At 36.9% G+C, this 24,935-nt stretch overlaps 2 protein-coding genes across 3 annotated transcripts; one reads left to right on the top strand and one right to left on the bottom strand.

The window, feature by feature from the left end:
* Positions 1–4,101: 4,101 nt before the first annotated feature.
* Positions 4,102–20,460, top strand: LOC132186723 (pumilio homolog 5). Of its 2 annotated transcripts, none has more exons than XM_059600748.1 (10): positions 4,102–4,277; positions 5,934–6,554; positions 7,349–8,817; positions 8,920–9,061; positions 9,188–9,295; positions 15,694–15,906; positions 15,998–16,108; positions 17,359–17,553; positions 18,778–18,949; positions 19,960–20,460. In XM_059600748.1, exons 2-10 carry the CDS (start codon positions 6,033–6,035, stop codon positions 19,980–19,982), a joined length of 2,955 nt encoding a protein of 984 aa, XP_059456731.1. In that variant the 5' UTR covers positions 4,102–4,277; positions 5,934–6,032; the 3' UTR covers positions 19,983–20,460. The 2 variants fall into 2 exon arrangements, with proteins under 2 accessions (XP_059456731.1, XP_059456732.1); XM_059600749.1 differs by having other exon boundaries at positions 5,993–6,554.
* Positions 20,461–21,585: 1,125 nt separating this feature from the next.
* On the bottom strand, positions 21,586–22,551 carry LOC132188468 (protein PELPK1-like). The gene has a single exon (XM_059602922.1). It carries the CDS (start codon positions 22,510–22,512, stop codon positions 21,907–21,909), a length of 606 nt encoding a protein of 201 aa, XP_059458905.1. The 5' UTR covers positions 22,513–22,551; the 3' UTR covers positions 21,586–21,906.
* Between the last annotated feature and the right edge of the window lie 2,384 nt (positions 22,552–24,935).

Raw genomic sequence — 24,935 nt, forward strand, 5'->3', positions numbered from 1 at the left:
CAACGAAGGTGTGTGAGCTAATAAACAATGACACAAACTGGTGGAATATTTCCTTGATCGAGCAGCTCTTTAATCCGGACGAAGTTAGCACTATTTGTTCGCAATGCATATCACTTGAGGCAACAGAGAGTTGGTGGAGGCTCAACATCCAAAGCTTTGCGAAACCTATGGAAGCGGATATGGAGAATACATGTCCTGAGGGTGGTGAAGATGTTCTTATGGCAGGGCAATAACATCTTACCAACCAAGGAAAATTTGTTCAAGCAGAAAACAACAACAGACCCTCTCTACCTGATTTGCAGACTTGAAGTAGAGATTGTTGGACATGCTCTCTAGAGCTGTCCTGCTGCCAAGGACGTTTTAGCTGGAATGTTCTAGGAAAGTGCAAAAAGGAACAAGCAATGAGGATGCATTTTTGAACATATTTGACAAGCTACTAGGATGATTGGAGGATGAGGATATTGAGTTGGTAGCCTGTATTGCCAGAAAAATCTGGTTGATAAGGGACAAAATGATGTTTGAAGGGGAGTTCTTACTGCCTCATCAACTGATCCAATGAGCAACAAACCAACTAGAGGCTGCAGTGAATGTGGAACAAGCAGCACGTAACGGTGGCAGGAACATTATACAGCAACTGCTAAAAACTTGGAAGGCGCCTCCTTTGTGGACTACAAAATGTAATTGGGATGCTGCTATAGATTCTTGCGAGAAGAGGATGGGAGTGGGTGTGTCGTCCGAAACCATATGGGAGAGGTGCTAGCAACGAAGTGCATGACAAGGCCCTACATAACTGATCCTTAGATCGCAGAAGCTATAGCGGCATGGACAGCAGTAAGCTCATTAGGCAACTGGGATTTTCTGATATAATCCTTGAGGGAGATGCATTAGGGGTGGTTCAAGCTCTAAGAAGTGATGAGAGCAATTGAGCACAATTCGGACATCTAATGGAAGATGCCAAGATCCTTCTTCACAACTGCCAATCATGGAGAGCTAATCACGTTAGCGATCAGCAAATGAAGCGGCACACCGGATGGCAAAGCTAGGTTTGAACCTTAATGCAGATCACTTATGGAGGGATTTTTATTCCCCTGTGTATCCAAGATATTGTAATGGCTAAACAACAATATATTGAGTAATGGAATATTCGAGTTTCACTTAAAAAAAAAAAAAAAAAACTAAGTAGTTAATTTATGTTAGTGTGTGTATATATACTAAATCATATGATCCTATGAGCAAGTGATCTAAATTTGAATGATAAGTTTTTAATAAGGCCCCCAATTAATGTATATTAATAAAAATAATTTTCATATAAAAAATTAAAGACCTTATTACTGTCTATATTCTTTAATTAAAGCCCCATAATGATGTAAATAAGTAATTTAAAAAGGCCCCCGATTAATGAATCCTAATAAAATAATTTTCCTAAAAAAAATTAAAGACCTAATTGTCGTCAATATAATTTTATTAAGGCCCTCTAGCTACTTAGTTGAAAAAAAATACATTAATATCATTTGATTCTCCAACATTCCGAAATAAATAAGGCTTAAAAAATTGATAACAATAAATAAGGGAATCAAATAATAATAAAGACATTCTTAAATAAAATTCAATCTTAAATATTCCATTCTTGAAGTTGTGGGTAGATATTTTTTTGGCCTTCTGAGGAGCATTGAGCAGCCAAAATTTCAGACAACAATAAATTTACTGCCAATTTGATCATATGCATGAGTATGCTTCAAAATTCAACCCTAATTATGCTACACATGTCCAAAACGTAAACAAAATCTAGAATTTATTCCAACTTTCAAAATGGAGGAATTATGCTATGTTGAAGATTGTGTTCAACGTTTATAATCAAATGGGAAAAATAAATAAATAAATTCTATAAGATGGAAAGTTTCCAAAATCTTTTATTCAATTACAAACTCCTCTCTTTATAAATTTCTATTTTTTCACTCTATTTCCCTATTCAAGCCTTATTCAAATTTGAATTATTCTCTTCTTCTCCATAATTTTGTCATTTGCTAGCAATTCAGTCTTTAAGTTATTAAAATCCTTCTATATTTGATCACCGATAAAAAATATTAGCTACCAAAAACTCAATCAATCACTTTCATTATTATTTGTTATTTGATTTTTAATTTTTTTAATTTTTAATTTTTAATTTTTTTTTGGTTTATAAATCGAGTTTGTTTAATTTGTTAATATTTTCAATTAAAGATGTCTACTATAAAATATGCATCTAGATATGAAAAAAAAAAAAAAAATGAGAGAGAGAGAAGGGGAAGAAGAAGAGGAGGAAAACAAAAAAACTAATTGAATCTCAAAGAGGAGTTCTAAATAAACAATAAACAAAATATAGATGATAATTTTGGTGAAAAACTCATACATGAACAAGAAATTCATCAAAAAGAATTAGAAGATAATGAAATAATACAACAAAAAGATGACCTTGAAAATAATGATAATGATGTTCAAATATGTAATATAACAATTCTTGATGAAGAACTTAAGAAAAAATTATAAGAAAATAAAAATACTATTGATATATCTAGCTCTATTGTTACAAATACGTACGACCCAGGCTAATAGAAAAATATTGATGCAAAATTAAGGAATTTATTAGTAAAAAAATGTTACGTGAATACTTAATGGGGATAGAATTTAGGTTCTGAGGGAAGCTATGCAATAGATTCTAAGGACCTTTTAGATTTTAGAGTTAAATACCTTATTCTCCTGTAGTTTAATAACTTTATTTTTTGCTCCATAGGGTTTGATTTTTATCACATGAGGTATCTGTGGTTTACATAAAAACGGAGATAGTAGCTCCCTATTTGGCCCCTTGGAGGTGGCGAGTCGGCTAGATGGGGGTGGCTAGGCTACCCCAAACTTTTTTTTAAAAAAAAAAATTAATTAAATATATTTTTTAATGTTTTTAATTTTTAAAAAATTATTATTTTTTTAATTAATTATATGGACAGGTTTCAATTTGTTAATGGTGTTGACGTGGCTTTCCGTCAAATTTTGGACGGAGGTACCTTCTCAATTTTTATGTAAACCACATGTACCTCATGTAATAAAAATTAAACTTAGGGGGCAAGAAATAAAGTTGTTAAATCACATGGGGAATAAGGTATTTAACCCTAGATTTTAAGAAAACCTAAAAACCATTTTTTTCAAACACAAGCTTTGAGACTAATTTTCTAATTCCATTTTATTAAAATACCATGTTTTAAATAGGAACATTACAACGACTTAGAATGGAGTAGAACTTCTACACTCACTTGGAGATAAATCCATATAAAAATAACTAATGCAATACTGACTCTAAAATAAATGACTAAATAATTGAAATACAAATAGAGGCATGTTTATTTCTAATCTAAAATACTGATAACAAAACTAATCTAAATTAATATTAAATGAAATCTAATTCTTATTAAATATAAGTGTACTCTAATATAATATCTACTTTATCACTGGATTATTTCCGTTTCCGTAACATTCCTTCACCCCTTGGTCTAGAAATTCTTTTTTTCTCTAGAAATTCTTTTTTTTCTAATGTTGAGGTGTATCTGTTGACGTGGCCATAAAGTAGGAGATAGGAGGCGGGAGACTTGGAGCATTGAAAGTAACCATCACTTGATGGCATTAATCTTATGAGTTGGTATCAAATTCGCAAAAAGTCCTGATTTCAATTCAGCCCTCAGTTTTAAGACCGAATTGACCTAAAACTGAGGCGAGCTCACATGAACATGGGGATCAGGATCTCGTAGGGTCCTCAATGGTATACTTGGACGTTTCCAAACACATCCTTACTTATGAGAAGACAAAAAACTGATGTCAGCATAAGGAAGATTGCCACGTGTTGGGACCTGCTTTAAGAACAAAGCTGAAATGGGCACGTGTCAGCATTTGATGTATAGTTGTTTCCATAAATATGAATATAGGCCTTCCCCCATATGGCAAAAATACCCCAAATGTACAAACAAACTACTCCATTAACCCAATCTCATTTTACATAGTTTTAATACGCAGGAGGATGGCATAAAGTAGTTCCATTTATTTATTCTTGTAAAATAAAGCTTTAATAACTAAAAAAAAAAAAATTTATATGCTTTCAAACCTCCACGGCATTGTTCCTTGCAAAACCAACAAACTCTCTCTCCCACTCTAAACGTGTTCTTGTAGTTTTTCCCGAAGGACCAGAATTCTAGAGAGCTTCCATCAGACTTGGGGCCTGTGTTCCAAACTTTGAGGGCTGATGTTGTTACCTGGTGAGAGACTCTAAATGCTTATCACTGTCCAAGAAAGTTCAATAATTTTTTTTTTTATTATTATTTTTTTTTTCTTTTGTTATTGTATATAACTTATCATTGTTCTGCTTCTTTCTAAGAGCTTTCTTGCGGTCTTCTTGTTGTTCAAACCTGTGAAAGCTTTCTTCTTTTATCTTATTTTGTTTAATATTTCAAAATCACGTCTCGCTTGAATATTATTATTTGGGTTTGAGTTATCGATGAATATCTATATGTGGTTTATGGTTGCAGCTTTATGACTAATGGGTTTTCTTCAGTTTTGACGAGCTTGGCTCTCGTGTTGACTGTCACAAATTTTTTAAACTGAAGGGTGAGATTATGGGAAAATGTTATCGGACCATTTTATGTTAAAATGTTGATGAAGTTTGACTTAATTTCGCCTAAGTTGAATGATTTTAAGAAGTTTTTAGTTGTACCCTATACAAAGGATTAAGATAACCCACTTATTATTATCATAAAAACATTGCAGAAATAACGTAGTAAACCTTTCTTAGTTGTGGAGTATGAAAGATTAAAGAGTCAATTAACTTCTGGCGATTGCGCTGGTTAGAGAGGGTCTCCCACCAGCCCTGCCTGTCCTCTTGAAGTACAGATCTCCTTCTGCAGTGATATTATACTTGTTTAAAGAATTCACCATAAATTTTATTACCTTTTCATTTATCTCTCCTGGTTGTACTGAGTTTTTAATCACACGTTTTTTTGTAGTTAAGCAACTTATATTAAAATCTTTGATATTGGGGCTCTTCCACTGGATTTTATGAATCTATATCTGTCCACCCTTGCAATGATCTTATTGGGTGGAGCAATATGTCAGCAAATTTCATACATTATTCTTAATATTTGCTACTCAAAAATCGAACCTCATTTCTCCTTTGTCTTCTGTAATAAATGGACAGTTGCTACCTTAAACTGATGATTTGTCCTGGGATCAGTATACGTATAGGCATTTTTGTTGATAGACCTGCATCTCGATAATATGAATGGATGAGGAAATTGTAATGAATTTGTCTAATTCACATTATGTTCTAGTAACCGAGTTTGTCATGTAACATTGAGAGGTAGACCAGTATTTCTGAAGTTTTGGTGAATTATAGTATTTGTATTTGCTACTCACTTGTTGTTTACTAGGGGAGATACTTTTTGGTGGGGAAGGCATATTTGAGATTGATTGATGCTAATTTTTCAAAGTTACTGATTTTTGTATGTGCTCTCAGGGTTATTGTTAAATTGTATTTATAGCTGTTTGTTTTGAAGGTAACCATTATTTAGATGTGTATTAATGTTACATTATGGTGTAATACTGTAGATGTTGTAATTCAATTTTGCCCATGTGGAACATTGGCCACTCGGTTTATGCGTCAGAAAATGAGATTCAAGGAAATATTTTGAAAATGCTGTGTCATTATCACCAACAAACATAACATAGTGTGATATTCTCATATCAAGTCGTCAACTTCTGTTTTATATGAACTGGCTAGTGACTGATCATGTCATTTCTTTTTCTGCATATTTGGTATGTCCTCTTTTGTTATGTCTTCAGATGGTTTTTTGCACCCTTATATTACCAAATTGAATTTTGTCATGTTTTCTATCATTGTCAATTTGGTTAATGTACAGTCAGCAACTGTTAAGCTCTTTGATGGGGGATTGGATTGAGTTGGCTCACTCTGGTGCAGAAGAATTTTTTCTATGCAATAGTTGATAGAAAAAATCAGGATGGCAACTGAAAGCCCTATGAGAATGGTGGAAAGCAGCAGAAAGTGGCCCTCTTCTAAGGATCCTTCTGCTTTTGGGTTTCCATTGAGAAATATGGCAGCAGAGCAGTCGAGATTACTCTCGAAGGAGCAAAGATTTCTTGGAGATCAAGCTGAAATAGTTCCTAATAGAAGTGGAAGCGCTCCGCCAAGTATGGAAGGTTCACTAGCATCTATTAAGAATCTTCTAATGCAACACAACTCTAGTCTGAATTCGAGCTTGGCTAATTACGTGCCTGAGGAACAACTGTGCTTTGATCCGGCTTTTGGCAATAATTGGAGTTTGACTTCTGTAGATGACTGTGGTAATGGATCCTTCCATTTGTCTCGAGGCTCCCTTTCTACTCATAGGGAGGAGTCTGAGGATGATGCTTCACCCAGGCCAGCTTCCAACAATTTGACTGAAAGTAGTAATGCACATATTCCTGGACAGAACACAGCTTCTTTGGCTAGTCGCCATAAAAGTTTGGTTGATCTGATACAGGTATAGAATTAAATGAGTGTTTTACTAATATGCATTATCCTCAATCAAATAAATTTAAGTTTGAGATATATGTGAATTTAAAAGATGATCCTACATGCAGATAACAATTTGTTAGATTGGATTGGTACTCAATGTGCAATAAATTCAATTTAAGGTTGAGAATATCTAATGTTCTTTTGATTTTGATTTTGTTAAGCCACAACCACTGGGCAACCACTTAAAAGTGTTATATATACTTTGATCAAGACTGAATTATGTTTGAAATTCATTTAGTGGAGAAAGGATGATAAGCGAGATATTCTGGGAATTGAGTTTAAAGCCTGAAAAATTTACAGGTGTTTCTGGAGTCTTAATGGAGTGAGATTCATAAACTACTTTGTTTATGTTTTCCATCTGTAAATTTTGAGTGACGATTAACCATCTAGAAATGACAAGATGTATATTATTCAACTATTTGCTCATATGCTTGAAGAAAAATGCCCAAGATGCGATATTGGTTGCTTGCTCATTAAATTGTCTCCTTACTTTGATTTCTAGAATTTGGTGATATAAATCTTCATCATTGCCTGTCACCCTATCACAGCATTTGTCACTATATGAACTGTAGCGAACCTGTTAAATATCTGACAGAAGTTTCAGTGGAATATAGTTTTAAACCATTGGCTTATGATAGTTGTCAATTATTGGTGTCCATTTGGTAGTCCTTGGGATTTCATTAAAGTAACTACCATGCCAAATTCTTGTTTGTGTGTCTTCCATTCATGTTCTATTTCATTTTCTTGGTGGATTTGTAGGAAGACTTTCCCCGTACCCCTTCTCCAGTTTATAGTCACTCTCGTTCATCAGGCCCTGCAGCAATGGATGGGCCTTTTGATTCTGATGTCCATGCAATTTCGTTGAATGTTTCTTCTATTGATGCTTCTAAGCTACCGGAACCAAATTCAGGCTGTACTGATGTTTCTTCAGAGGCTTGTGCTCCGGATGCACATGCTTTTGGACTGGTGCCCGATAATAATCCTTTAGTGACCTCTTTTACGAGCTCAAGGTGTCCTGACAATAGAGGGAGCTCACCAACGCTAGAAAACAGTGAATCAAATGATAAGGATGCTGGTTTAAAGGATGATGCATCAATTAGTGGTGCCCTTGGGCCAGATGGCTCCAGAACGGACTCTAAAACTAGAGCATCTGATGCAGCGAGTGACAGGAACAAACAAGAAGAGCCACTGTCTTATAAGAGGAATATGGTGCAACACTATCCAGCAGGACATTGGCGTACTCAATATCAAGTTCAGGGGTTCCAGGCCCAAGTAAGTTCTCAAGGAACAAATCATTCTCGTGGTGTTATGGAAAAAGTTCACCATAGTCATCCCAATTTCTCCTCTGTTGAGGTACAGCCTTCATTGCATTCTCCTGGATTCACACCTCCCGTATATCAAACAGCAGCCACTTATATGACATCAGCAAATCCATATTACCCAAATTATTATCCATCAGGGTTGTTTGCTCCTCAATATAGTGTGGGTGGATATGCTTTGAGTTCAGCACATCATCCCCCATATATGGCTGCATACTCTTCTCATGGTGCGATTCCACTACCATTTGATGCAACTTCTGGTCCAAGCTTTAGTGGTGGAACTGCTGGTCCTTCAACAGGGGAAGGCATCCCGCTTGTTGGTGATCTGCAATACCTAAGGAAAATTTATGGGCAGCATGGATTAGTGCTTCAACCTTCTTTTGTGGATCCTCATCATATGCTGTGCTATCCACATCCTATTGATAATGCATATAACACTGCATTCCATTCTCGGTTGGCACCTGCAGGTGTTATTGGGAGCCAGATTGATCCTTTTGCTTTACAGAAAGAGTCAACTGCTGCCTCTTATATGAGTCATCAGAAACTCTACCCTCCAACAAATGGGAGTATGAGCATTCTAAGTCCAGAAAAAGTTGGAACTACTAGTAGTAGTTATTTTCCAAATCCTCCTAACTTGGATGTCATGACACAACTTCCACCATCACCTCTTCCTAGTCCATTACCGCCATCATCTCCGGTTGGTGGAATGAATCATGTAGGTTGGCAAAATGAAATGAGGTTTCCTCAAGGTTTAATTAGAAATGCAGGACTATATTCTGGATGGCAAGGAAGGAGAGGACTCAACAACTTTGATGACTCCAAAAGACACTCTCTTCTTGAAGAACTGAGATCCAGCAATGCCCGAAAGTTTGAACTCTCAGATATTGCAGGGCGTATTGTTGAATTCAGGCACACATCTACACAAAATTATGTTCTCTGTTGTTCTTTTTTTGTTTTTTTTTTTCCTCCCTTCATCTAAATGATGTGATTCCATTCATGATTAAACTTCAGTGTTGATCAACATGGGAGCCGATTTATTCAGCAAAAGCTGGAACATTGCAGTATTGAAGACAAGGCATCTGTTTTCAAAGAAGTTCTTCCACATGCTTCGAAATTAATGATAGATGTTTTTGGTAATTATGTTATTCAAAAGGTATGCTCTCAAAATTAGTGTGCATTAAATTCGAATATTTTTCTTTTATCACGTTATATCTTGCTTGATGTTTTAACTTTCATGAATAGCTTGCTTGATTATTAGAATCATGTTGATATTTTACAGTTTTTTGAACACGGAAGTCTTGAGCAGCGAAAGGAACTTGCTGATCAACTTGCTGGACGGATGTTGTCTTTAAGTTTGCAGATGTATGGCTGTCGTGTAATCCAGAAGGTATGCTAGACTCTGATGATAGATGTGCAGGCTTATAATTCTGCCAATTGTGCTGCTCAATTTTGATCCTGTTAAGTATTTGCATATACTTTCAACAGAAAACAAAACATGTTAAGCACGTGTTTTTCAACCTCTTAAAATAATCAAAAAATAAAAAATAAAAAAAGGAAGAAGGGAAAAACAACAGTGTTTGCATTACTCCATGTGTAGAAGTATTTCTATTGTGTCAAGGCTTAGAACTAGGGTTCAATCTCGAATAGAAATTGAAGAAAAGAAGAATTACTCTAAAAAAAAAAGCAATATATGGGTTTGGCCTCTGATTTATGGCTACGAGGAAAGAATTTCACAATCAAGTTATTTATGATTATAGTATGCACTAATGGACAATCTCCCAAGACCCTAACCCCTAACATAAAGCAAGTGATTGGTGGATAGTTTTGGTGGAGCATCTACTCCCTAACAAAGAGGGAGTAGATGCTCAAATTGCTTTTCCAATTACTGCAGCTCTCTCCCTCTACATTTTTTAGGTTAGCAAGATAGTTTTCTGCCCTAGCGGCGGCGCTGGGCGCTAGGCTCTGGTCAGCCGCTATGGAACGGCGCTTCTCCATAGAAGTGAAATCCTTTTGCCTGTCAGCGAAGGAAGGGTGTCCTGATCTTCAGTTGGAGGAAAAGAGAACAAGTTTCGTAGGGGTAATTTTCGTGAGCCAACCTTGTGCTTCATGGTTGGTGGATATGGTCGAGGAGGCAAGTCAATCTCTGTTGAAGGTTGATATTGCCAAGTCATACCGTGAGGGCGATAAGGCTTTGATGGTGCATGGGGGTGTTAATAAGGCAGGTAGTTTCCTGGAGGTGGCCGTCTTTGCTGAGGGAGGTCGTAAAGGAATCATTTGGCTACCCGCGGGCCGTGGAGGGAGGGGATGGCGTCAGTTTGCAAATGAGTTGCGGAGATTGTTGGGTCCAACAGCCTCTGCGCACCCTGTTCCGGGGACGCAGCTCAAGCTTGGTTTGGGAGAATCCATCTTTGGATGTCACCCTGGGCGCTCCTTTGCGGAGGTTCTTCGACTGGCGGCTGGTTCTGAGGAGCCTTCCATTGGGAGGAGCGTTAGATCTTCGCAACTCATTGATCTTTTCCCGGTGAAGGACTCTTTCGAGCCCGGGTACAGTGAGTATGAGTCGCGGGTGATGGTGGATTGTTTGGAGTTCGAGTCGCCGGATCCTGCTAATTTGGTTACATGTTTTATCCCGGCGGTGGATCATATGAAGAAGAAGAATAAGACGTTGCTAGGTCTTTTACGTTCTGTTTTGGGCCGGGTCCTAGCTGGGTTAGTTAAAGGACTTTTAGTTGGGTTGGGTGTTCGCGAGTTTGGGTCTTTCCTTAAGCCCAAACACGCTGGGTATTTCAAGACAGTTTGCCGCAGGGGTATGAAGCGTCATGTTAAGTGTTTGCCCAAGTCTCAACAGTGTGGACCTGTCTTGCCGGGAGAGTTTGATGTTCCGACCGATCGTAGGGAGGCATGCGTATTTGAGGTATTTGTGTCGGTCGCCGGTGGTCGCGCCGGGGTTTCCAGCGATGATTCCGAGCTTGCGTTGGTGGGGCTGTCGTTGACGGAGGTGCATTCGGAGTCAAATCAACAGGTTCATGCGTCAGGGTTTGTGTCTCTTGAAACCGCGATAGTCCCTGTTTTTTCGATGAAGGTTGCTCTTGTTTCCGGAGAATACCCAGAACTGGTTGTTGACTCCGGTGAGTACCCATGTCTCTCCTTTGTCTCCGGTGGTGGTCTCTGCTCCTCCGGTGGGAGCTGGTGCTGTTCCGGCGAAGGAGGTTGAACCCGTTAAGACTGCTCCGGCGAAAGGGTTGCTATGTCGGGGGTTTTTAGGGTCTAGAAATGTTTCTTCTTCCTCTCTGCTTGCGATGAAGGAGGCTTCATCGTCGGTAAAGGGCTCTAAGGTTGTAGTCGAAGATTCACAGACCTGTTCTATTTCGGGAAAGCATGCGGCTGAGCTGGGTTTGAGAATAAGCGAACCTTTTCCTCGAATGTCGGAGAATGGTGCTCCGATTTATTCCTCTGTTTCCAAATCTCAAATAGGGTATGCCCGGAGGGTGAAGGAGAAGCTTGCCAAGCAGTTGCAGAAGAACAAGGAGCTGTTTGCCAACGTTGTAGCGGAACCCTCCGAGAAGGGGGTGGGGAACTATTCGGAGGTGGTTATAGATGCGGTGAATTTCGCCTCCAGTGTGGGACTGTCTAATGGTGAAGGAGGTGATGAGAAGAGTCTTTTGAATCTCTTTTCGAATATTGAAGAGGAGCGGGAGCCCTTTACCTCTAAGGCAAAAGGGAAGCGGGAAATCAAGAATTTAGAATGCTCCATCAACTATGAGGTTAGAGAGAGACTTTCTCCGAAGCGGTACTATCGCCGTCGGGGTTGTGTTGGGACCAAAAATGCATTCTCCTTTCCTCCAAAGGTGCATTAGGGTTCTGGTATTTTTTTAGGGCTGGTGGTGGGTTTGTGGGCTTCAATGTTTGGGTTTTTTGGGTTCTTGCTTTGGTTTTTCGTTTGGTTGTGGTTATAGTTGGGTTGGGTTTCTTTGGGGTCTGTTTTTTGGGTTTATTTTGGGCTACCTATGTATACTCTCTTGTGTACTTAGAGGCGCATTGCGCTTTTTTTTTTATATATATATACAATTTACTTATCAAAAAAAACATAAAGCAAGTGATTGCATCACTGAAGTTTCATTAATGAGCAAAGTTTCTATAAGGATTTAGATGAGGAGGTATGTCTGTCATGGAAATTGATTTTTGTCAAATTTGTGTCTTGTGAACAAGGTAATGTAACAGAGGGGAACTTTTGTGGGATGTAGGCATTTGCTTGGCTGTGAATTCATTAAATGTTTCTTTGCTGGAGAGAGAATCATGTTTGGTTGAATCTGTTGTGTGATGCTCAGAAAAAGAATCCGTTGTGTGATGATGATTCACCTGAATAAATATTCCCGTCCAAAATCTATTTGATAGCTTAATGAAGCCATTAGTTTCTCGATGAGAAGGTTGGTTTTATCACTCCTGTGTGCTGGAGGCACTTGAATGACTGAGAAGCTGACACTCTGACAAGTTTTTGGCATTTCTTCATGGCATTAAGTGCTTTCAGCATAGATTTAGGAGGTTATTCCAACTAGGTACACAATCTTTCAGTGGGCCTCCTTTCATATGACATTACACCCATCGATGGTTGTCTGCATTATCCTCTTGTTGTAGAACCGCTCATTTAGCCCATGAGGTTTTATAGGCCGTGTTTTCTGTGTTCTAAGGGACTACTTCTAGAATTATCTATGGGGCGTTGCTTGGAAGGATAAGCTTCTAGGACTATCTATGGGGGAATTTGCTCTCTTGCTAGTTTTTATTGATTATTGTAAAATGATTATGTTTGACTGAGTCCCACTTGCCCCTTGTTTGGAGTGAGTTTACTAGATGAGCTTACAGGCCTGACACTGCAGCTTTGGGCCTTGTTTAGTAGGCCCACCTTTTGCAAGAGACCTAAGGTCCTCGAAGCAAGTTTTGCTACTTATAATGTGACACATGAAGGGAGGAAATCATCTGTACGACCTTATGCAGATTATGGGGAGATCCCCACCCGCTCTTTCGCTCTCACGTCCCTTTCCCTTTCCCTTATAATTGAACAACTCAGAATGAGAGAATTTTCTGGGAAGCGTCACTAACTGAGAGAAATGGGACACTGGATGTATCTCATACATGGGAAGAAATTCTCTTAGGATATTCTTCTTCTCAAAAGTGAAGGGCTCCCTTTTGTTCCTTTTTTTTTTTTTTTTTACCTCTTTCTTAGGATTACCTCTTTCTTAGGAAGCACTTGACAAAGGAGTCACCTCAAAAGGATTATGAAGACAAAGTCAGGATTATGCTCTTTTCCATTTGCTCTCATTTTAATTAATTAATTTATTTCATTGTGTTCAAAAAAAATGTGATGAAGGGATTCATGCTTATTATAGTTGTTAGATTACCATTTATTCCAAAAGCTTAAGCTAAAGAAGAGATGAATTTAATTATTTGATTTATATTTTGACACTTCCACTCACTTGTAGACTTAAACTCTCTTTTAATATGAGAAGCCCAACACATGAAATATTTAATTGAGATGGGGGTGCATTAACGGATTTAGGGTTCGAACTCATGACCTTTACTCTGATACCATGTTAAATCATCACTTCAGAGAATTTTCCGAACCATACCGTGTAGCGATAACGACAACAGAGAACATTGATGATCAAACCCACGCAATATCCACTGAAACCCACTCACTGAAAGAACCACACCACCATTAAACTTGTCTCCGGCCACTACAGAAGGCACCAACCACCATAGATATCATTGAGAACACCAATCGACTACCCTGATGCATTCTTTGAAAACAAGGAAAACACTTACAATTCTACAACCACGGTCATGGGTCTACCTGCTACACCAAACCCAACAACAACGGAGCCAACCATGGCGATGATGGTGACATCACACCACTGATTACGGTGATCTCGACGCCATCGCTCTCCTAATACGGGCATGGGCATTAAGTCCAAAGCCTCAGTCTCCTTTGATCAGCAACAAAACAAGGGTTTTCTTTTCTTTTCTTTTTTTGTTAAAGAAGAAAAACAAAGCAAATAAAGATGGGAAAGGAAGGGAAGTGGGAAGGGATGTACAATATCAGGAACAAGATTAAACCATTGGCTTTGATACCATATTAAATCACTACTTATCTCAAAAGTTTAAGCTAATAGGAAGTGACGAATTTATTCATTTTTTTTTTTTTTTTTTGTATTAGTAGTGATGAATTTAATCATTTAATTTATATTATAAACAATATTTAACTCTTCAAACCCTTTTTGGGGAAAGAAATCCTAGTTACTGAAACTGGGGAATACATCTAAGATTTTGTTTAACTAAAACTAGATTATTTCTTTTGCAAGTGTTAATAGAGATTGCTGCTGGGCACAAAGTCAGGTTGTATGTACATGTTATTGGTCACTAGCTCAAAATTATAGTGAATTCTAGTAAAACGCAAGATCCTTTTTAACAATAGATTGTGTTATTGATCTTTTAGGTAAAATGACAACTTCTCAAGATCTTAGGAATTAAAGTTTAAAAATGTGACCTATTTCTTAATTTCTGTACTTTTTTAATATATATAGGTTGCATAGTATTTCATTGATCCTAAAAGCTTAAACTGATAGAAATATGTAAATTTAATCACTTAATTATTATTTTAATACTCCCCTTCACGTGTGGGTTCAAACTCCCTTTTAATCGATTAGACTCAATACGTGAAATATTTAATTTAAATTGGGGGTGATTTGATAGAGTCAGGGTTCAAACTCAGGACGTCTGGCTCTGATACCACGTATTACGGAGATTGATACCTTGGGGAGTCTTTTAGTGAGCCCATAACATAGCATGTTGAGACACCACATAGCTCAAAAACTAAAGGCTATGAGTTTGGGCCCAACAATGCTATATTAACCACTCACACTTCTTACAAATTTTCAATGTGGGATTGTATCATTTTTACACTCACACATATATAACAATCTCCCCCCTTATGTGTGAGTCCATCACCACATTCCTACACTTTCCAATAAATGGAAGCCTTTTATAAATCTTATGGGCCCTCTCCAAGATCACTTGAGGACTATGTGAGTTTTGCCCACGCCACGCACCTTTGTCCCTACTTCATGGACTCGTGTTGTGCTATGCCATGAACCTCCTTGCTTCTCCAGGGACACCTGTTCATGCTCACACCTTGCACTTTTTTGTCCGTACTCCTGGGAATTTTTTTTTGTCTGTACCTATGCCACTCCACCATATCAACACCACCATCAGCTCTACCATGTTAAATTACAATTTATCCTAAAAGTTTAAGTTGATAGGAAGAGAATTTTAGTCATTTAATCATTACATTAACATTTATCTCTTAAAGATTGAAAAACATAATTCTTAGTAGGGGTAACCAAATGGTTTTCTCTTCTATTTATTTCTTCTCAATTTATGTTTTGGGAAAAACCTGTATGAATTTGAGTGAATTCAAAGTATCAGTTTGAATGCCATATAAATAACCATTTATTATTCAATCCTATATTTCCAGCGATGGATGTAGCATATGATTAATTGGGGGCCAAAGTGAATGTATTAATTGGTTGTTAGGGTATATGGAAGTATTTCAAAATTTTCTGGTGAAAGCATAATTATAAAGGATCCAAGTAAGATCAATATAAATTTTTACTTCCGAAAATAAAATGTAGGGGCCTTTGTGGGCCATGGCCCACACTAGGGCTCCGGGAAAACTGTCCCCAATTCAGTAGCATTCTCTTTGACTCTTGATCTGTAATTGATTTTTTTTAGGCACTTGATGTTATAGAGCTTGATCAGAAAATACAACTCGTGCACGAGCTTGATGGACATGTCATGAGATGTGTACGTGATCAAAATGGAAATCATGTTATACAGAAATGTATAGAATGTATCCCTGCAGAGAAAATTGGATTTATTATTTCTGCTTTCCGTGGTCAAGTTGCAATGCTTTCTACTCATCCTTATGGTTGCCGTGTCATACAGGTAATTAACAAACAGTTTGCTGGATGTAAAGGCTCTAATTATACTTTGTTGTATCTTGGTATTGAAATTTTTGTGTTTTGATTTGTGATAGAGAGTTTTGGAGCATTGCTCAGATGAGCTGCAAGTTCAATGTGTGATGGACGAAATTTTGGAGTCTGCTTATGGTCTTGCTCAAGATCAGTATGGCAATTATGTCACGCAGGTGGGTTTTGCTTAATGTAAAAATATTTTCAGTAATAGCATTGACATCCCTTTCGTGAATCTTGGAAACTTAATAATTTATTTTAATTGGTTGTGTTTTGCTCCTTGAAGGTAGTTTTTGTAGTCGAGTTTTATTCACAATTCCTCACCCCAATATTTCTGAACTAATTGATTCTCATTTGTTTTCTCAGTTGATAAATTATGTCTTAGGAGGGGTGGTAGAAGGGGTTGTTAGCCCACTTATAGGGACTGAAGTTCACCATTGATTTAGCTCTTTCAAAATAATGACAAAATTGTGTTCTGTGAAAGTGATGGCAAATGGCAGAAGTTATCAAGCATCATTTGAAGAGGCTGCTGTCTTTTGAGTGACAGTTCTATAGATTGCTATATATGAATAATCTGCTTTTTATATACCAGGCAATTTGTAATTGTTGCTTGGCATGGTGATTGTTTTAAGGTTGGTAGGTGGTCTGATCAAGGTGCTGGCACAGAAACAATGGCTCTGTTGAAAGTAATTAATTGAAATCAATAGTGTTTTTAGTGTTTGTTGCTTGTGCTAGATGTTTGGTGAAAAGAATAGCAGGGCCTTTATTGGAAAGATTTTGATATCATGAGTTTAAAAGTATTCATAAAAATAAAAAAAAATAAAAAGATGGTGTGTTTGAAAGTGTGTCGTGAAGGGAGGTCTTGGGAAAGTATTTGTAGAGAAATATACGAAAGAATGAACTTTTAACTGAGGCATTGAAAGGTGTTTTCCGTGATGCGATCTTAGATGCCCTTCCAATGCCTTCTTACATCTCACTTCCAGCGTATACTAATTTCTCCTATTGATATTTTGCTATAACACAGATCCTTATCTTGCTTTGATGTTTGACCTTATAATTTTAGCTTTTATAGCTGTGAGCATGTTAACAGAAGGGTTATACTTTAGAATTCATTAGTGTTGGTCAATTGGTGTGCAGTCAGGTAGTTTCTAATTGATTTCACAGGTGCAGCTGGTCCAGTTCTCAGCTTGCTTTCCAAGTTATTTTAGTCTTTAGGCTTACTCATTTCCTTTCTTGCTGAAAGAAAATTTAGCTCTCTCTCTCTCTCTCTCTCTCTCGTTTTGTTCAATGTTTCTGATATTGTTCAATGTTTCTGATATTTCTCTCTCTCTCTCTCTCTCTCTCTCTCTCTCTCTCTCTCGTTTTGTTCAATGTTTCTGATATTTCTCTTTGAGCTTAATAGTAATATGGTTCATACTGCTTGCAGCATATTTTGGAGATGGGAAAGCCCCATGCAAGAAGTCAAATTATCAGAAACTTGACTGGGAATGTTGTCACAATGAGTCAGCATAAATACGCTTCAAATGTTGTTGAGAAATGTTTGGAGCATGGAGATACTCCCGAGCGGGAGCTCTTGATTGAAGAGATTATTGGGCAATCTGAGGATAATGATAATTTACTGGTACCTTTCTGTCTTTCTTTATTTTATTTTATTTTTCTAGGGTAATATACGACTCATAGAAGCACTAGACATGTTTGCTCTATACTCAAAAGGATTAGTCAATGTTACAATTGGAGCTCTTTCAAGTCGAACCAATATGAAATTTAGCATTCATAGAATCTCTTTACAATTCACCCCACACAATGTGGAACTCAACTTTTTAGGTTGTCAAAATTCTCAACTCAAATCCCTAATGTCCTTGTTAGGGCTCGTATAATTATTTATTCCCCCATCATTACAAGATGTTATTAAGTGTCTCTTATACCATTTGTTATGGCCCAGGAAGAGAGCTAGTCACAATTATGCTATACTCTAAGAACAGTTGTCAAAGTGACAATTGGTGCTGCCTTGAGTTACTTATAGTTCAGTTTCATGTGGGACTTAACACTCATATAATACCTTTACAATTTACCTACCTAATGTGGGACTTAACTTTTTGGCCTGTCACAATATTATTGCTTTCAAAGGCTAATTATGAAAATATCTTAGATCATGTGTTTACTAACCAGAATGACATATCTCTGGGTATTCATTTCGAAAGGGGCAAGGGCTTCATTTCAAATTAATTTAAATTGCTGCTTTAATTTGTTAATGCTGAGACATACCCAATTGCATTGAGTACCCAATGTTTTTAACTGTTGAGACCTTTTTTCCTAGTGATTTTTAGCTGGATAATAAATTTTCTCTTAACACCTCCATATAGTCTAATTATAGACTTTATTTTGTCCTCAATGTTAATTTGAAATCCTGTTCTCTTTATTTTGAGCTTTGTTAACCCTTTGAAATGGGTACATTTTGACATCGTCTGATAATATAAACCAACTTTGTAGTTTATCCAAGGCTACTGCTTGTTCTTCTCTCTTTATTGAGTTTGTTGTGAAGTCAAATATAGACATTCCTGTATTGAGGTGAGGATGGGATTCAAGATTCTGCTTGACATTATTCACCGTTGCCTATTTCTAATTTTTCTGAGGTTTTGAAATTTTTTTTTCTTTTTTTTCTTTACATTAGGGGTTTTCTTGTATATTTCATGTATACTAGGATTGTGCTTTTTTACGCTTTGAATGAATTGATATTACTTATCAAAAATACAGTTAGTGGAATAATTAATATCAAATCCGGTATAATGCAACTTGGAACTTGTTTTCTGCCTTCTGAGTTGGTTGTTTGACTCCTTTGTGCTAGACAATGATGAAGGACCAATTTGCGAATTACGTTGTTCAGAAGATTCTTGAAATAAGCAATGATAAACAGCGGGAAATATTGCTAAATCGTATAAGAGTCCATCTTCATGCTTTGAAGAAATACACTTATGGGAAACACATAGTTGCTCGATTTGAACAACTAGTTGGCGAAGGTGCGTAAATTTTCTATCTGCAATTCAGGTTCATGTTTTAAATCCATGATTATCTGGTCTCCATTTTATCTATGGGGAATGGGACTAAAGAATAGCTTGGTAGTGTGCCATCTACTTATTTGTAAACATCTGACCTTGCTTCACCACAACGCTTATTTAACACTTGGCAAAAAGGTCCAAATGGGAAAAAATATTATTATCTGGAGGCTGCTTCTCAGTCAGAGCTCCTTGGAGTCTTGGACCATACTCTTGGCCTCCTAGTTTCCTGTAATATTGGAATTGCTGTACGGTTTAAATCTTTAGCCTTAACCCCTAGGTATGAAAGGTTCGCATCCAGGAGAAAAATGGCATGGCCAGTGCTCACTGCCAGAATGTTAAGTAGTGTTACATCTCTCCTTTTGATTGTACCAGAGTCAGAGGGCTTCTCTTTGAACATACCATAGTTTCTACATTAGTTGCAAGAAAAAGTTATAGAGCCATTGATGTATGAGCCCATATCTCTAAGCAATAAATCTACATGCCCTCGCTCCTTTTTGGCATAATTGTAAAGCCTAAATTTATTTATTTATTTCATTTTTGGGCTAAATTGTATAGCAAACTCAAAGGGAACCTAACTTGGTTGTCTCTGGGATAGAAGTAGATTAGTGAGAGCTAGTTTTAGGTGACTTTTTGGTGTGTAACCATCTAGCTAGGTCTTAGAAAGAAAGTTTCAAGGTGGGTAACTAAGCACAAATCAGAATCCATTTACTAGATCTACACATGCATGCTTGATGCTTGCACACTGCCACACCTGCAAACGCCCCCAAGCACTTGACAAGCACACGGAGATGTATCTGTTACAGGTACACATGGTATATTTTTCTGAAGATTGACAACAATGATACTCGTCTGAGATCAGAGTACTGGAAATGTCTTAGAGATATGCAATATATGTTCTAAAACTATGTATACATGATTTTTGTGGCTTTCTTTCTTGATCTAATTTTCTGTTGTTCATTTCTAACATGCAGAAAGCCAAGGCTTGGAATCTTAAGGTGCTCTGAATGTGATGGCATTTCGTCCAAGTTAAATGCAGGCCTTGCTTTGTGGAGGGAGGTAGTAAGTACATAGCAAGAACTACTTTGCAAGTACACAAATTTGAGATGGGCAAACACATTTCATTCTTTGCAAATGTATTTGTATTATTGCATCTGCTACTGCTAGCTGCCTGTTTGGTATGGCCAAGTAAATTTATGTAATTATATATCGTCTAATTGTGTCTATGTTATCTATGTATAGAAAATGTCAAAGTAATCTTAATGCCTGGAAAATACGCTCTTCTGAGGTTTCTTGTGCGAAGACTTGGTCGCTGTTCTTGAATTTTCTCTAGTATCTGATTGCTTGAGTAGGAAATGATATGAGGGCATCTTTTTATTGCATGCAATTTATTTTATGTAATCATTATGTATGCAAGTGTTAGGAAACCCAATAATTCTTATTTATTCTGTGATTACATTTCATTTATGTCCTGATTTTATTTTTGTTGTGGTCGTTATTTCCTTGATTTCTTTTTTATGTTGTCAAATCTAAATCAATAAAACAAAATGATTTGCTTGAACATATATATGAGCAAAATGAAAATTATCTTGTCCTAATAATATAAAAGGGTAGGCGGTTAGTGGTTATTAACCATTTCAACCTAACCCTAAAACCACACCACTTTGGGCAGTTAACGATTTTTTCCAACCGCTTACAATTATGTGGTTAATAGCGGTTAATGGATGCCTTTACCGATTTATCCCTAGATTGGGAGCAACCGTAGGATCGAAAGAATGATATCTTACGATTTTAAAATGCACCCATGGTAGAATTTTAGAAATTAGGAAAATTATATTCAGAGCACTAATAATTACGGAGTGACCATTATGTGTGATAAATCAGGAAGTTATGGAGGTCGCACAATATGTCGGACGTCCAAATATGCTATAGTGCATTTATTTTTTCAAAGTAATTAGAGGAAGATAAGAAATATTGAAGTGTAATAAACATAAATTCCAAACCTGCCTAACTCTTAAGGTAACTTAATTCTAAGGGTTTTTAAGGTTGAGTAATTGGAGGAAGAAGTGGAGAGCATGCGTGCGCTTCCAGTAATTAAAACAAAGATGATGGTAGTCAATTTGGATAAAATTATTCTCCGAATAGGGTTGGATGAGTAATTTTAGGTGGTTTACTTGTGTCCTACTTGTATCCCATTAAGAATAATGTGGCTATTAAAATTATCATTGGGCTTATGATTGATCATTATTGAATGTTGATCAAGGGGTAATTTTAATAGCTACATCATTTTTAATGTGACACAAGTAGGACACATAGAATTACTCGAGTTGGACAACTTTTTTATAATTTAATCTGTTAAATTGGCATGTATTCAAAAAACATATGAGAATGATAGTGGTCAATTTGGATAAAGTTTTTATTTGAATTGGATTCAACAAATTTTCTCTAACTAAGTCTATTAAATTGACATGTGTCCAAAATGCATGTAAGAATCATATGTGTTTTGGACACATTTAAGTTTAATAGAAGGGGCTGGAGAAATTCCTCTAATCAAGTCTAGAAGATCGAAAACTTTGTCGGTCAATTCGAGGAAAAGCTGGTGACTGACATAAATAAGAAATCATATTCAATAATCGTAAGGTGATTACAATAATAATAACACTCACAAGTGACTCTAAAAATACAAAGAATGATTTGACAATGATAGGAATAACCATCAGAATCTCTCCTACAAGCAAATTCATCAGAATCTCTCACACAAACAAATTCAAATGGCCCCACTCAAGCGTGTAAAAAACACAGATGTAGATCACAGACAGGTTCAACATATTCAAACACAATATAAGTAATGGCGTAAAGAATCTTCCAAACAATACTAAAGGATAGAAGAATGGAAATGTGGCATCCCAAGGATTAGTTCTTCAATTTGATGGGGGTGGGGAGAGAAAAGGAATTGTTGGGATTGCCGTTGGAATGGTGGGGATTGACGGGATTGTGGTTGGGATGGTGGGCAATGGAGTTGCTGGCAGTGTTGGCTGAGGTGGGAGTTGGCTGCTTGGTAGTGGTGGCAATGTAGCCTTTGGCAGAGTTGGTTGCGTCGGCAACGTCGGCAAAGGCATGCTAGGTAGTGGTGGCAAAGTGGCCTTTGGTAGAGTTGGTTGCGTGGGCAACGTTGGCAAAGGCGTGCTTGGTAGTGGCGGCAATGTGGCCTTTGGCAGAGTTGGTTGTGTCGGCAACGTTGGCAAAGGCGTGCTTGGAAGTGGTGGCAATGTGGCCTTTGGCAGAGTCGGCAATGTTGGCAAAGGCGTACTTGGTAATGGTGGCAATGTGCCTTTAGGGAGTGTTGCCACTGATGGCAGAGGAGGCAACGTTGGCTTGGGGAGAGATGGGATTGTAGGCAGCGTCACAACCGGAGGTGGAGCCGCCGGTGTGTCCAAGAGCCGACGAGCTGCTAGACTTGTGTCTGTGCTTGAGAATAACAATGCTATGAACATAGACAGAGGGAAACAATACTTGGAAAAGGCCATGGTTTCAATGATAGGAGCAGGCAAGGTTTGAGAGTTGGTTCACTTCCAATATTGGCAAGTGTGATGAATTGAAGAGTATCTGCACTTGGTATTTATAGATCCCTAAATGTTGAAGGAACCGTGTGAGTTTGATAAGATGTGGTTGTAGGAAGTGTGAAGAAAGTACATTAGTTAGCCAACCTTCCAAGAGTAGACACATTGGAGGTTCAAAATATGTCAATGAGTCATTGAACCACTTTGGGACCAACATATATGTAGTGGGGTTCACCAGGTAGCTCACTCGTCCAACGGATGATTTGACTACGATTTCTTGTGACACAAGTATCCTGCTGAAGTTTAGAAATAGTCTTAAAAGTTTATTATATATAAGTGGTGGTAATTCCGTGGTTCTCAAGAAAATTCTCATGCATTTTGGACACACTACTGTACGAGTTGAAATTCACAAGGGGAATCTTCAAACTAACTTGATAGCGTTAGTCATCTTAAGCCCTACTGATGCACTGGTGGGACTAAGTCAAGCTACCGTGATTGCCTTCTCCTACTTTTTTGCTTAAGAAAACAAAAAGTCTTCAAAATTGTGTTTTATAATTGAATTAAAGAACGTTATCTAGCTGGCTAATTCCCAACAAAAGACAGAAAATCACTTTTATATATATATATATATATATACAGTATTATTGTAACTTGAAAATACTTCCCCTGCATATCAATACTATTACTGTTATCTAAAAGTACACGGAAAAGTGAACTACAGTACATGGAAAATAAAGAAAATTATAATCAAATGGAAAAAATAAGATAATAGTGAAAATAGAATAAATGATAAATTTCACTTTAGACCTCTGAATTACTGTACATTTTAAAAAAATCTTCAAAATTCAAAAATTCTCAATTTACACCCATGAACTTTCAATTTCAATCAATTTACCCCCTCTGTCAGATTTTAAACTTTAAAAGTAATAAAATGACGTTTATACCCTTGACTTTTCTATAAAATTTTAAAATTACCCTTAATTTTATTTTTTTTTCTTCTTTTTTTTTTAAATAAAAAACAAAAATCAAAGGGTAATTTGGTCTTTTTAGGCATTTCCGTTAGAAGTTAACAACTAACGAATGAGGTAAATTGATTGAAATTGAAAGTTCAGGGGTGTAAATTGTGAGTTTTTGAATTTTTGGGCGAGTCTTCTCAAAACGAGCGGTAGTTAGTAATCTAAAGTAAAGTTTTTTCCCTAAAATAAATAGACACATGATTCGGTCTATGACCTACGTCTATAAATAAAGCCCTAAAGGTACATTTGCTCTTATTTCACTTGATGATATTATAATACAAAGACTCCTATTTAAAAGAAAATTGAAATAGATAAATATGGCAATAAATCCATCAAATTTGATTACACTTTCTCTTATAAAAGATAAATAATGGACTACCATTTTAATATATTTTCTTCAGAGAAATATATTCTCTAACAAAAACTACATTATTCGCCTAAATTTACGATTTAATCATCAATTGTTCGTCAAATGCGTCCAATATCATTGTTTTTAGATTAAAAAATTTTATTTAACATTATCAACTGACGTTGATTTTTTTTTTTTTTTTAAAGATTGATTTAAGAATAATTAAATATGACACATCAACAAAAAAATACTAAAAAATTAAGGGTTAAATACTAAAAGCCCCCTAAGGTTTGATTACTTTATTTTTTCTCTCTTAGGTGTTTTGATTTGTATCACAGGAGGTACATGTGGTTTTGATAAAGATCAAATTGGTCCTTCCATCCATTGACCGTTAGTTGATTTTACAGAAATTCACGTCACTGACACGTGAACTAATTAAAATTCGACACCTAGCATAAGTGGCCACATAATTAATCTTTTATTTTTATTAAAAAAAAATTAAAAAAATATATATTTTTCGTAAAATAAGAAAAAAAAAATTGAGGATGGCCAGCCAAATTGAGGATGGCCAACCATTTGGGGGTGGCTCGGCCAACCCCTTTGCCCATGGGGGTGGCCAAAACCACCCCTACCCCCATGGAGCCAAGGAGGTGGCCGAAACCACCTCCAATGGTGGTTTGGGGGTGGTTTCGGCCACCCTCTTAGCTCCATGGGGGTGGTTTCGGCCACTCCCTTAGCTCCATGGGGGTGGTCGAGCCACCCCCAGTACCCACTGGTGGTGGTTTCGGCCACCCCCATTTTTTTATTTTTTTTTTTTTAGAAAAAAAAAATTTTAATAAAAAATTTAATTAGGTGGCCACATCATCACTGTGACATGGCCACTTATGCCAAGTGTCGAATTTTAATTAGTCCACATGTCAGTGACGTGGACTTTCGTTAAGTCAATTAACGGTCAATGGATTGAATGATCAATTTGGTCTTTATCAAAATCACAGATACCTTCTGTGATATAAATCAAAACTTAG

This window comes from Corylus avellana, chromosome ca7 (assembly GCF_901000735.1).
Source record: "Corylus avellana chromosome ca7, CavTom2PMs-1.0".
Lineage (NCBI taxonomy): Eukaryota > Viridiplantae > Streptophyta > Magnoliopsida > Fagales > Betulaceae > Corylus > Corylus avellana.

Coding starts and splice junctions, on each gene's coding strand:
- LOC132186723 (XM_059600748.1), top strand. CDS start 6,033: ATGGCAACTGAAAGCCCTATGAGAATGGTGGAAAGCAGCAGAAAGTGG. Junction 16,109..17,358: donor ATGGCAATTATGTCACGCAG/GTGGGTTTTGCT, acceptor TACTGCTTGCAG/CATATTTTGGAGATGGGAAA. Junction 17,554..18,777: donor AGGATAATGATAATTTACTG/GTACCTTTCTGT, acceptor CCTTTGTGCTAG/ACAATGATGAAGGACCAATT.
- LOC132188468 (XM_059602922.1), bottom strand. CDS start 22,512: ATGGCCTTTTCCAAGTATTGTTTCCCTCTGTCTATGTTCATAGCATTG.